Below are 14,043 nucleotides of genomic sequence, written 5' to 3'. Positions count from 1 at the left end.
CCCCCTCGTTAGAGGTAAGGAAGAGGAAAGATGGGGAATAAGCCTGGTGTGAAATGCTGGCATCCAGGAGGCCTGTTTACTTGCATTTTGATGTGCAGATGCCTATAAGTACTTTTCTATAAAGCTTATGGAAATTGGCTGGAACATAATCAAAGCTCTAAGGTCTCAGGGATGTTTTCTGAACTTAAGCAGAGGGGAAAGCCAAGAGTGAGCTAGTACCTTTTTGTACACCAAGGGGAACTGATTGACAAGAAAAAAGTTGGCTGAAATCAAAGTAAATGTATACATCAAATCAAGCTAGTGACTAAAATAGAAGAAGGGATAGCAAGGAAAGTGATGAGAGGTGAAAGAGAGGCCATGGGCACAAAAGACAGCCAGCCTTATTAGCTGAGTTAACCTCTGTCTCAACCACACCCATAGAAGCCCAGCAACCTTAACTGTTACAGAAGTAACACTGTCCAGAGACACATACATGCATCACCAACTTTTCTGTGTCCCATGGAGCATATAGACATCCACTAGATCTATAAGATTTAAGTATTTCCTACCATAATAAGGCTTGCTATGTAGAAAAGGAGTCTCAAATATTGGGGAGCACATTGTAAAGCTGTTAGGCCTAGCCTGAGAACCAATAAAGAGAAAAACTGCCAGTCTGCCTTGGCAACACTAAGAGCAAATCATATTGCTTCCTGTGAAAGTGAACCTGTAGGAGGAATGCCACATGCTGTCCCTCTGTGTCCTATGACCACTGACCAATTCCAGCATGATCTGTGATGGTTCCACACTTGGGATGGGCTGCCCCTGCTGGAGTTCCTGACCTGTTAGACCTGTAAATGCCACATATAATAAGCATAAGGAAAGAAATGTGGCAAAGATGTCTCTTAGACCTTCAGGAGTATTTTGCATCCTAAAATAGGTGTCAATAATATTCTATAGTTAGCAGATCAAATCTGGCCAGTTCCCTAGTACCAGCTTCTTCTGTCTTAGTCTTTGTTTTATTGCTGTGAAGAGACACAATAACCAAGGCAGCTCTTATAAAAGAAAGGGTTTAATTGGGGCTTGCTTATAGTTTCAACAATTTAGTTTATTATCGTCATGGTGGAATATAAGCAGACAGGGTGCTGGAGAAGTAGCTGAGAGTTCTGCATCTGGGTTCTCAGGCAGTAGAAGAAGAGAGTCACTGGCCCTGGCTGGGGCTTTTGAAACCTGAAAGCCCACCCCCAGGAACACTCTTCTAACAAGACCACACCTCCTAATGCTTCTAAAGTGCTGTCGTTTAGAACTCAGGACTAAGCATTCAAACACGCAAGTCAATGAGGCCATTCTTATTCTAATCACTCCACTGCGCTGTCCTTAGGACAAGTGGAAAGTAATCAAAAGAATGGCACTGCTGTCCAGTGGTTTGCAGTGTGCTCTACACTTTCTGGATCGTCGCATTAGATCATGTAATCTTTTCAATAGCCATACCAACTTATTATTCATTCAATAGACATGGAAACACATAGAAGCTTCTAGATAGACCAAGTGATAATTTAAGATCAAACAACTAATGATTAGTTCACGTAGAAATCAGACATGTGGGATTTTACCTCTGCCCTTTCTCTTCCCCATAGGGAAAGTTCCCCATGGCTGTACGGGCAGAGCATAAGTTCCAAAAGAAAGATTAAGGTAACACATGAGTTCACAGAAAGAAAGATAAAGGCTCACAGTGGTTCAGGGAAACAGTACAGGAGAATGAGACCTCCTGCCCATAATAATGGCAAGAACAGTAAATTTAAGTTAAGCAAAACCTCATCCATCCTGCCTCCCCCAAAGAATTACTTTCTTCTCATCAGAAGACTGATGAAGCTTTTGAGTAAAAAAATTCTACTGAATTATTATATTTTTAAATGTCATCAATAAAACATTTGTGGAAATTTTTTTCTCTCTTATTTCTAACGGGTGTGCATATCTTTAATTTTTCCTCTTGGCTCATAAAGCCTAAAATACTTACTGTCTGGCTCTTTAAAGAAGAAATTAGCTGACTCATGCCCTAGAGGATAAAAAATCTCAGAGGTGACTTGGAATGAGATTGGAAAAGCCAATTACAATGTGAGGTGGGGACCACTCCTGTACTACAGTGCACCTGTGAAGGTCAAAGGGCCATCTGAGAACTTGATTTTTGCCCTCCACTGTGTTTGAGATAGAGTGCCTTCTTCACTGCTCCCTATGCCAAGCTAGCTGGCCTGCAAGCTTGTTAGTACCCCTCAGTCTCTACCTCCTATCTCTTAATAGGAGAACTGAGATTACAGACATACAGTACTGAATATGGCTCTGTGTGGGTTCTGGGGATCTGAACTCAGATTCTTATGGTGTGTGCCAAGAGCTTTACCCACTGAGCAATCTCCCCAGTTCCACTTTTAGGGTGGCAAAGGACAAGGACACTCCATATTTTAGAGTTTAGAAAGGACAACCTTGAATTTATTGTCTCCTGATGATCCCACTGTAGTTACACCACTACAGTCTAGATGTAAGTCCTAAATCAAGGATTCTCCAATGGTGACTCCCGAAGATGCCTTACTTGGAATGCTGAGAGGAAAATCTCTAGTGCAGGTCAGACCCAGATGGTAGGCGTTCTTCTTCATGTGACCATCCCAAACCAAAGTACTAAGACTCCAGACAGCTGGACAGTGGTAGGGCATGCCTTTAATCCCAGCACTTGGGAAGCAGAAGGCAGCTGGACAGTGGTGGCACCCGCCTTTAATCCCAGCACTTGGGAGGCAGAAGCGGGCGGATTTCTGAGTTCGAGGCCAGCCTAGTCTACAGAGTGAGTTCCTGGACAGCCAGGGCTACACAGTGAAACCCTGTCTCGAAAACCCAGAAGAGAAAAAAAAAAAAGACTCCAGGCAAATACACATGAACCACCTCCCACTCAGAGTAAGCAGTATAATTATGGTTGCTAACTTGATGTTAAGAATTTGTACTGAATCAATCTGTCTGGGGCCCCATGCTTATTTGAGCAAGGATAGCTAGCCTTTCAGAAGACAGAGACTGGCAACAGAGTTCAGTCCGTTGTTAATTAACTCAGAAAACTCTGGGCAACGGAGCCCCTGAGCCATCACACTCTAGTCAAAGAGCATCTTTGTGATGTCCTGCTTCCCAGAACTGCGCCATCAAATGCCAGATCTCATTGGCACACAAGTAAGTGGATAAACTTTGAAAACATGATATGAAGTCAAAGAAGCCCATATGTGATTCTAGCCACCTGAAATATCTAGAATAGGCAGAGTCATAATGGTGTTAAAGGAAGACAATGGAACCAAAGTTAGGGGAATGACGAAGAGAATTTCTTATTGAATGTAGTTTCTCCTTGGGATGAGACATTCTGGGAGTGGATGATGGTGACAGATGACAACATTATTAGTGCTTTAGTATTGCTGTGCTGTTGCTGAAAATGACAAATATGGTAGGTTTTAGGTAGACAGAGAAAGGAGCATCTTTAAATCAAAACCCTTGTTTGACCCTTGTAGGAGCCCCAGAGCTGTTCATGTGACTGATTCAAAATTGCTCCTTCCCTCCCCTCTTTCCCTACCATTAAGACCACATATTAATGTACACCCAGGAATCAGCAGGTAGGAGCTCAGTGGGCTTTATGACTTGGAAAAAGACATTCACTCTCCTTCCAACAATGTGAAGTACCTACAAATTCATGAGTCACTCTTCAGTTTAATCTTCTACTCTCAAGATTAATCAACTGTTTAAGTTGGGTCCAGACTCTTAATTAAAGCTGTCAGCTCCTGAAAGTTCATTTTCTGAGCTCAACTCTCTGGTGAGAAACTGTGAATGTGGGAAATTCTAACACAGATAGACACTGGGCATGACTCTGAGTATAAACAATGGAGCCTGATGTTCACATATCAGAGCAGCCCATTGTATCTCACTAACTATACATTTGTGGTTTGTCTATTGAAAAAAAAAGAAACTAGTTAACAAGAAATTTGAAAACTTTCAGGCTGCAGTTATAGCGTGGTTGGCAGAATATTTGCTAGCATGCACGATGCTCTGGGTTCAGCTGCTAACACTACAGAAATTTGTGTGTGAGGTAGACCTGCAATCCCAGCACTCAAGAAGTTGGCACAGGAGGATAGGGAGTTCAAGTTCAACCCAGGGGACATAGCCTAGACTGTGAGACTTTGTCTCAAACACTAAATAATTTAAAAATAAATATTTAAAAATAACTTGGTTCTGATGCAGAAGGGGAGCAGAAATTCCTTTTCCATCTTTGCTGGTTGCTTTTCTCCAAAACAGATCGGACTGTGTGTAGTTTTGTCCTGTCCTGTTAACTTGCCGTCTCACTTTCTTGTCTTAGTTTCTGGGTGCTCTGCTCCGGGAGAACACCACAGATGTTGGGCAGGAACCACTTTCTAAACTGCAAAACTTTCAAGTGGCCCAACTTCGTCACCATTATGACTGAGAAGATTGTAGAGAGATCAAACAGACACTTGTTCTTGCTGACATTAGGGCTCCGTTTAGAGGATTTCTGGAACGCAAAGTGATTTCCCAGGAGAGGGGCAGGTTGTTATTGTTCAATTTTGGTAGTCTAAGCATATGTGGTTTTGTAATTCACTCTGTGGATTGCTTTTGGCAAGTTTTTCACCCGATCATCATGTTTTGACCCTTAATCCAGCAAGTCTTAGTTTACTTTAGTAACATTTGAGGCAAAATGTAATCAGGAAACAGAAACAAATCCCTCTTGGTTTGGGTGCTGCCTTCTAAAGCTAGATACCTTCATTCTCCCTGTGAGTGATGCCCTGCCCTAAGAATTATGCCAACACAGTGTCTGGAGTGGGTATAATGAGGGTGTAGCATCAAGTTTGCAGACTTCAAGGATGAGAGTCTAGCTTAGTTCACTAAGCTCTGGGGCAAGGCACACTATGAGCTACAGAAGTGGACGGGACAGGGCCCCCCACCCTATTTATGTTAATAAATGTTGTTGTTATGTTATGTCATGTTAATAGTCCTTACGGGAAGAGGGCACACGAGTCACACTATGGAATGGGGGTACATGAGAAAGGCTGGGATAGGTCAGTGAGAATGGGAGGAAGAGTGCCATGAACATTTAATGGTGTTTCTGTAAGAAGGAGATGGACAGGCTGATGAGCAGACTAGTTTGAATAATTTCTGTAGGCCATGGGGTATGCGATCTGGTCCTGGTTACCACAAATCTGGCCTTAGAGTTATTATACAAAGGAATAATGACCCTTATCAGGACCTTCATAAGTGAGGTGACAGTGTGTGGGCCCTGCCATGGCTGGGTGGTCCTTGAAGATCACATGACCATGCGGCCTTTGCTTAGTTAACCCTAGAAAGGATGATATCTGCAGGGACAGCAAGACCCAGATGTCAAAACATCAGAACATGGAAAATAAAAGGCAAGGTGGATTTCTCCTTAAGGGACACAGGCTGCAGTGGATCCAGAAGCCAGGGAAGCTGAAACTGGAACAAAAAAGTAGACCTTGGCTTCTCAACTGTAAGCAAGGGGTCGGACTTTGAGATGATGGGAAAGATACTGGGAAAGAAGCACCTGCTCTCTAAGAGGTAGGAAAGGGTGGCTGAGGATGAAAGTCCAGGGGAGTTCTGAGGGAGGCCCAGGTTGAGCTTGGGGGTTAGCATGGAAGCAGACAGAGTATGCCAGGAAACACTAAACCAAAAACAATAGTCACAGAACAGACTCTAGGCTAGAGGCAACCCTGCTCCACATCCCAGGGGAGGTTGGTAGTAGTTGGGAACATTTTTGATTATCATACCCTGAAGATGAGGAAGAAGGTTACCCTTAGGAAGCAGTAGGTAGAAGAAGTGGGGTGTGACAAGTTGCATGCCTTTAATCCTAGCAGAGATTGAGGCAGAGGCAGGGGGATCTCTGTGAGCTCAAGGCCAACCTGCTCTATGTGATGAATCTCAGGACAGCCAGAGCCACACAGTGAGACTCTGTCTCAAAAAAAAAGAAAAAAAGTCAGGCGGTGCTATAACATAGAGATAGCCGTTCCACCCCTAGCCTAGCCAACAAAGAGATGTTCTGACTGAGTGTCAGGAGTGTCAAGGACAGGGAGTCCTGAGTAACAGGAAGAACTGATAACGAAAAGCACAAGATTTGATGGATGGCTGAAGTCAGCAGGATTCCACGTTCTCTAGGACCTGCCTGAGGCAGAAAAGGAGAAAGGCTGGGATCTGCTGTTAGTAAAGTATTTGGTCCCTCTAAAACTGTCAGTCAGGAGCTGGGGACAGAGGAGGGAGATGTTGGTCTAAGTACACAAAGATCAGTTAGGCAATTTGAAAACTCTTTTGTAGCCCAGTGACTATAGTTAACAGCATATGTAGCCAAGCACAGTGTCTCATGCCTGTCATCCTAGCTACTCAGGAGGCCAAAGCCAAGTTCACCTGGGCAACACAGCAAGACTTTGCTCAAATAATAATAACAACGATAATATACACTTGAAGATGGCTATGAGGTAGATCTATGTTCTTACCACAAAAAAAAGATGATTATATGAGGTGATGGATATGTGAATTATCTTAATTGTTTTATAATGTATACACGTATCAAGGCATCACAGTGGACATGATGAACATACTCAGTTCTTCAGTTATTGTGAGTGAGTGACTGTAGGACTCTCCCACAGACACCAAATTCCACAAATACTCAAATCCTTTACATAAAGTGGTGGAGCATCTGCCTACAACCTATGCACATCCTTCCATATACATTGGATTCATTACCACTAATCTCTAAAACCATATGCGTGCTATTGTATACTGTTTGGGTACCAACAAGAAAACGTCTGTTCAGCTTCAGTAGATGTGAAATTTTTAAGTATCCTTTTGTCCTAAGTTGGTTGAACCCACAGACCCATGAACACAAAATATCATTCCTGGTGTGTGTGTGTGTGTGTGTGTGTGTGTGTGTGTGTGTGTGTGTAGGTGGAAACTTAAGAAGAAGTGGGGAAAAAAAAGAGAGAGTGAATCCTCGTGGTATCCCTAAAATGGAACTCCATGAGGGCAGGAACCATATGTGTTCAGCTTTGCCAGCAACCCCACTATGATGTTATTCAAACAATGTTATTGAATGAATGATATTTAAAAGTGAAATGAGATGTGGCACTCTCCTCACCTGGAGCCCTTGTAAGTTTGCTGAAAACCCTGTGAGCTGGGTTTGCATTTTGAATCAGCAGCATTTTAGATTCTGATAAAGGCAGAGCTTTCTCCAGAGCCTATTATCTCTTCTGTGTACCCTTCACACACACTCCTGAGCCCTCATCAAAGACTTCATAAATACCCTGCCATTTTTAACCCACTTCTTACGTTTATTTAAGTTGTTATCCATATATTGGTAACTCCATACATAAATACAATGTATGTAGATTATGTCCACCAGCATTCTGCTCCCCACTCCAACTCCTGGCGACCCCACCTACTACTACACACCCTCCTGATTTCATGTCTTTTCCTCTTTTATGTAGTCTTTCCCAAAGGAGATGGAAGTATGCCCACTATTCCCTGTGGTGATGATTTGAAGAATTGCTCTAATAAATACATTCCTAGTGATGGTTTTGTGGTTTTTGTAAATAAGTACATGGCTGTGGCATCATACCTGTTTCCTGGATGGTCTTGTTTAGGACAAAGGTGCATTTTTAAAGATGAGTCCATTTTAAAGTTTAAATAAAAAAATAGTATTCACAGATGATAAGGGAAATTGGTTATAGAGATGCAAGAATTACTGGTTTGGGGAACATTAGTATGCTGGTTAGTTTTACCAACTTAATACAAACGAGTCATCCAGGAAGAAGGGATTTCAATTAAGAAAATCTTTCATCAGATTGGCCTGTGGGCAAACGTATGGTACACTTTCCTGATGATGATTGATAGGACGGCCCAGCTCACTATGCATGAGTGCTACCCATGGGCAGGTAGGTGGTCCTGGGTTACCTGAGAAAGCCAGCTGAGCAAGCCACAAAGAGCTAGCCAATAGGCAGAGTTCCTCCAGGACCTTCAGTCCCTGCCTCAGTTTTCCCCCATGACCTGAAAGCTGTAAGAAGAAATAAATCCCTGTTCCCACCTTGTTGTTTTGGGTAAATGTTTTCTCACAGCAACAGGACACAAACTGGGATAACCAGATAAACCCATTTGACGTTCATTTTGCTATCCACAGGAAGGTGCCCAAATCATTTCTTCCAATATTGTTGCGCAACTATTCCAAACCATTTACTTAATTTCTCTTTCATAATGCTTTTAAACCTCACATATCAATTTTTTACATGCAGCATTTCTAGACAACCTCTTTCATTTCATTATTAACCGCTCGTTAGTCTTGAACTATCGCTGTACTTTAAATTGCCATGTTATGGTGAGAATACACGTATAAATTCAGTGCACAGCTCTACCATAACTTCTTCCCAGAGAATCCTCATTTAATGATAGTTTCCCCAAATGCATAGCTTCACTGGGGATGTTAATTCTTTGCTGTACACCAACCCCTTTTCTGAAGGGTTCCATAGAACCTTTAAATTACAAGTACAATACAAAATACCTTCTTAATCACATATCCTAGAAATCTGGGGGATTTTTAATGAATAAAAGTAGACATGTGATTTTTCTACAACACAGGCACAAAGTGTGGAGCCAAGGTCACACTTTCATACTTTACCCAGCCAATACAATAGCAAGATAGGATAAGGCTGTGTGGCCAAGGACAGAATCTGACAATTGAATAAGAAATAGATCAAAAGTCTTGAGCTTTTCAAGGGCCTGTTCTCCAAAACAAAGAATCCCATTCACTCTTCACTTGCCTCCTGCCTTCTCCATTTCACACAACAACAATATTAATGTTATCTATCCTGCCTTTAAAGAGTAAATTGTTGCCACGTTTGGCTAGGGGCATGGCTAAGTTAATCTTGTTGCCTCTGTTGCATTGCTGATGTCTTCAGTTTAGGGTAAATATGAAGAGCAACATCTCAACACCCGTGAAAGAAAGCAAGAGAGGAGAGCGAATGATGTTCACATTGGTCACCATTGATTACATTGTGCAAAAGCTACTTTGTACTGAATCATGTCATCATGTGAGTTAGCCAAGGGAGACTGCCTCCTCCAGAGTCATCTCTTACCAGTCTGGTATAGGTGCCTCTGTTTGAAGTATTCAACTGGGACATGGGAGGATCTGAAAGTCCCAAATCCCCATGAAATTCCTGGGCTATGGCTAAGACCAAGACATGGCCCTTCACGGAAAGTTCAGAGTAAGATGTTTTCATTCTGTAGTCCCCCAGGTGAGCTCTGGGGTCTCCTGGTGATTGAAGAGGGCTTTGCAAGGAAGAGCTGTGTTTATAAATAATGCATTTCCTTTGTCTTGCAGGAATTCTGGAGGCAGAGGTACAATCAGATCAGCTGTGAACAGCTTACATAGCAAATCTAATAGGTTTGTAAATTAGATTTTGTGTTCATTTGTTTTTGCTGTAAGGCAGCTATTAATCTGCTTCTCCTCTTTGCTGGATGGTGCCCTTCTTACTTAGCAAATAGATCTGTTTCGTTTCTTTGGTTTTGCATTTCCTTAATCACTTTTGAGGGGAGCTGTCAATGGGAGATCACATGAAATGGTCCATGGGGCTAGAGAGGTTGCAGAGATGGGAAATACAGATGGGTGAAAGTTACCTTCTGGAAAAGAGCCCACCCACTTTGCAGAGCTTGAAGTACCACCAACTTACTTGTAACCTGGATTTTTGCTGAGCAGTGGAGCCCCTCAAGCAAGCTAGGACTTTAATCCAATTTCATTGTAGTTGATGGCTTGTCTGGGGATTGAGATGGGAATAAAGCATTCGAGAACTTTGCTGACATCTTAAAATACACAGGGAGTCAACTAAGTAATGTTAACTCTAATTATTGGATGTGCACTCTAAATTCTGAAAGAGCACTCTTACGTAGTATGACTGGAAGCCACTAGGACAGTCCTCGGCTATAGGGCAGATTGGTTCAGAGAACTGTGTAGGTGCTTTGTAAGACAACAAACTCAGATTCGCTACAGATGCCCCATGCTTCTAATTCTCCATTCTCCAAAAAATGATGAGTGTCATAGGTCTGACCTCTGTCTCAAAGCCCAAGCTTAAGGAGCAGGGAGGCAAGTAGTGAGACCCTAAACATGTGCAGAGAACATCAAGTTGATGGTCTTGTTTAACTTCCTCAATGTCCTGTTTTGATACTGCTGGGAACAAGAGGCCCACAACATTCAGAGGCCAAATTTTTCATTCTTTTTTAGGTCTTTTGACCATACCTGACCTGTAAAATATGCCTGATCTTGACCATGTATAACTGACGAGAGAAACTGTTCTTGCTCTCCATCATTGCTTCTACAGCTCTAATGGCCTCAACCATATGGCACTTCAAATGAAGCATATCTTTTGGCTAAAATGCAAGCATGGCCGAAATAAAGAAAGCCATATATCCCTATTTCCCTCTGTCTTATTATGGAAAAAATGTCCCCTTTTGGAGACAGGTGACCCTGTCCACCAAGCCCAAGTCTCTACGGTAACTTGAGGAGGCACAGACAGATTGGTAGGGCTTCAGGCAAGTGAATTCACTCTCTGGGTCATGCAACTCAATTAATAAAGCAGCCACTTAGAACTGCAGACTATAAGACTCTGTACAGCCAGCTTCTGAGATGATCAGAGCATGCATCAGACACCTGTTGCTGTCACTAGACGTATTGATAGCATCAGAGAGTGGTGACTGAGGGTAAAGTTCAAGAGTTCAAAGGTGAAGTAACTTAATGCCAAAATGACCCTATAGTGTTTGAGAGATGTCCTGGGCCCTAAAGGGTATATTTATGGAAGAAAGTTGATCTCCTTCAGCAGTCCAGCTGGCTTTGTATAGCACAGAACACATGAATCATGTAAACAGAGGTAGTCCACATGGATAGTTAAGCCATCCCCTTTATTGTATAGACATGAAGGCAGAACCCAGAAACCTAAAGGGAACTTGCCATGCCCACGGCCCAGGGTTGCCACCCACAGGGGTGAAGTTCAGCTACAAGACTAGCGATGTAAGATAGGATAGCTAGGACTTAGGATCAGAATGTTATCATTATCAGTGCCTGGATCCTTCACTTCTTTTACCACCCTGTACCCAATAGAAGTCTGGTGTCCCCACCTACAGATAGATATCTGAGCAGGTCCCCACTACAAGCCTCTGTGACTCCATAGCTCAGCAGTTTTCTTCCTGAGTATGCTTGATGCCATGCAAAATGCTCAGTTTCTGGGGAGCATCACCAGAGGTTGAAATCCATGAGATGCCAGCCATGATGTTTTTAGAAAGACCATGCCATTCCAAACAGGAGACTATTTCAGTCACTCAACCCTACTAATGTAATTTTCAGTGAATACTGGAGAGTCTGAGGACATGACAGCTGTCCTTATGGTCCTGAGTTTACTGCCCTTGCCTCTGGCCACATGGAAGCAGGCAGTAAGTGCCAGGGCTGGGAAGATAGCTCAGTGGGTCAAGTGGTGGCTGCACAAGCTCGAGATGTGTTCAATCTGAAGGGCCCATATTAAACAACAACAAGATTAAAGCCAGTTATAGAGGTCCACACCTGTAACCCTAGCACTTGGAAAGCAGAGACAGGGGGGTCTCTGGAGCTGGCTAGCAAGAATGTCCAAATGAACTATGGAGCTCCAGATTCAATGAGGGACACTGCCTCAAAAAATAAGACAGAGAAAAATTAAGGAAGATACCTAACAACCTCCTTTAGCCACACATAGAAGACAATACCAGAGGGAATGCAGCCACACCAGCCCTCCTGGATCTGGGCAGCAGTAGGAAACAACAATAGTCCTTTAAGAACTCTAGAACCCCAGAGCCTGGCATGTCCCTCTTAGATGTCTTCTTTCTGTAAAGATCTGACCTGTGGACCAGAGGAGTAAGGGGATTTCCCATGGATGCCCCAGCTCGCAAAAATCCCTCCATGACACATTCAGCTTCCTTCCGTGAAACCATAAAATTTAGAGATTTGGGCCTTCTGTTTTCTTCTGTAAGTTCCCTTAAGCCCATGCACTAGATAAAGTACATCAGCCACACTCTGAATCCTCTCATGGTCTATCCTCTGCAAAGCTATGCGGTCTATCCTCTTCAAAGCTATAAGACAAGTGCTGCAAAGCAAAAGAGGAAGGAATATGGAGAGATGGAGGTGAGCCGACAGGCCAAGTGGGCTACACAGGGTAGACCCTAAAAGAATTTGTTCTCTACCTGCAGAAAGCAAAACAGAGTATTGAGTTCAGGCATCACTAGCAGAATTTTATCTTTTTGAACTTGGTTGTTCCAAGATGAATGTAGAGGACAGAGGTGTTTGGTTTGAACTCTCAAAGGCTATAGCATTCTGCATTACAAATCCACTTATTATTCTAACAGGGAGAATGCGCTGCCGGCTAGACAAAGGCAACTTGGGATGTGACCCACATGTATCTCTGTGCACTGGCAGGAGGCAGGCTGGCTTTTAGACTGTCTTCAAAGATATCAGTGTAGCCTGGTTTCTTAGAAACCTACTAGCATAGATTTCAAGTGTCTGAGTTCAAAAAGCCCTGCTGTCCCTGAGTCAGACAGAAAGATAGTTCATATCCAGCATTGTAGTCTGCTTCAGAAATACAAAGCCAGCGAGCTCCTTCCTCTATGTCAGGCTTCTCAGGATCAATTTCAATGCCAGATTCCACAAGTGGTTATTTATTGGATACCTGCTATGTTAAACCATTATGAAATGGAGAAATGAACGAGTAAAATCCCCCACTTGAAGTCTAGTAAGACAGACAGATACAAGACTCATAATTCTATCATAGGTGGATGTTTTTCCATCAGCAAAAAAAATAGTGACGGAAGGACCAGTGATATGACACAGTGATCAAAGGCACTTGCCACAAAGGCTGACGATCTGAGTTCGATTCCCAGGACCCATATGGTGGAAGGAGAGAATGGACTCCTGCCCCTTGTCCTCTCACCTACACACACACACACACACAATTTGAAAAAGTTTTAAAAGGAGGAAAGTGACAGAAAGAAGGGAAAAAAGGTAAAGCCACAGGCTACAAGGACTTTGACCTATGTGGGCTTAGCTGTCTTTGTTAAGTTTGTGGGCCAGCACGGAATAATCTATGATTTTCCCTTGTGAGCGGTCTTCACTGTGGCTAAGAAAGGAAACTCTACTGTCCTGGCAGACAGTGCCTAGTTCCCTCGAAGCAGAGATGGGAGGAGGGAAGAGCAGTTGTAGAACTCCACTTCCTGTTTCTAAGAACCATCGTCTGTAGGCTATTCCTGAGGGAGAGAGCTCGTGCATTCTAGAAGATAAATAGACTTCCCTTCTCAGGTAATAACAGCAATTTTGCTCTCGTGAAGTTTACATTCAAGCCCGTGCAAAAACAGAACTATTAGACTACGTGTCATGGGCAGGCTCACAGATCATGTCTACCTTCATGTTTTTTCCCCCTTCCAGAGCTGAAGTTGTAATAAATGGCTCTTCACCGCCAGCTGTTGCTGACAGAAGTAATGAAAGCCTTAAACACAGCATCCAGCCAGCCTCGTCCAAATGGAGACACAACCAGACGCTCTCTCTGAGGATCAGGTATTGGTTGGTCACTAAAGTACAAGAGAGAAAGGGGCAGGGCGGCTTCTTTACTGCAAGCCACCAAACTGCTGCTCTCTATTATTTAAAGAAGCCAGGATAGAAAGGAAATGTAGCCCTCCTGAGGAAACAGGTTTCATCTATTAAATGATCAATTAAATATCAAAACCTGGGACAAGCCCAGCTGCCTGCCCCATGTGGACATGCAGCCATTTGGACAAGGGGAGGTTGTGAGTGAACCTGCCCCACAGGGTCCTCAGTTCAGGCCAGGAGCTCTGCTTCTAAGCTGCTCAGGTTGTGGGTGCCTCTTTCTCCAATATAAAGAGTTGCTTCTTGTTCGTCTCTAACCTGATATGTGTGTCCCCATTCTGTACCTCCCATAGCCCTTGTAAAATGAAACCCTATATCCTCACCACCAC

At 43.2% G+C, this 14,043-nt stretch overlaps 1 protein-coding gene across 1 annotated transcript in view; it reads left to right on the top strand.

Moving 5' to 3' along the window:
• Positions 1–14,043, top strand: part of St8sia2 (ST8 alpha-N-acetyl-neuraminide alpha-2,8-sialyltransferase 2) — a 73,240-nt gene that overhangs the window by 26,113 nt on the left and 33,084 nt on the right. The window contains exons 2-3 of the mRNA XM_031386997.1: positions 9,383–9,445; positions 13,496–13,624. Of these exons, the coding sequence (XP_031242857.1) occupies positions 9,383–9,445; positions 13,496–13,624 (192 nt within the window). The remainder of the gene's footprint in view (positions 1–9,382; positions 9,446–13,495; positions 13,625–14,043) is intronic.

The sequence above is a fragment of the Mastomys coucha genome, unplaced genomic scaffold (genome assembly GCF_008632895.1).
Source record: "Mastomys coucha isolate ucsf_1 unplaced genomic scaffold, UCSF_Mcou_1 pScaffold21, whole genome shotgun sequence".
NCBI classification, from domain to species: domain Eukaryota; kingdom Metazoa; phylum Chordata; class Mammalia; order Rodentia; family Muridae; genus Mastomys; species Mastomys coucha.
The sequence above is the reverse complement of the archived record's forward strand: the minus strand, read 5'-3'. Positions and strand labels throughout refer to the sequence as shown.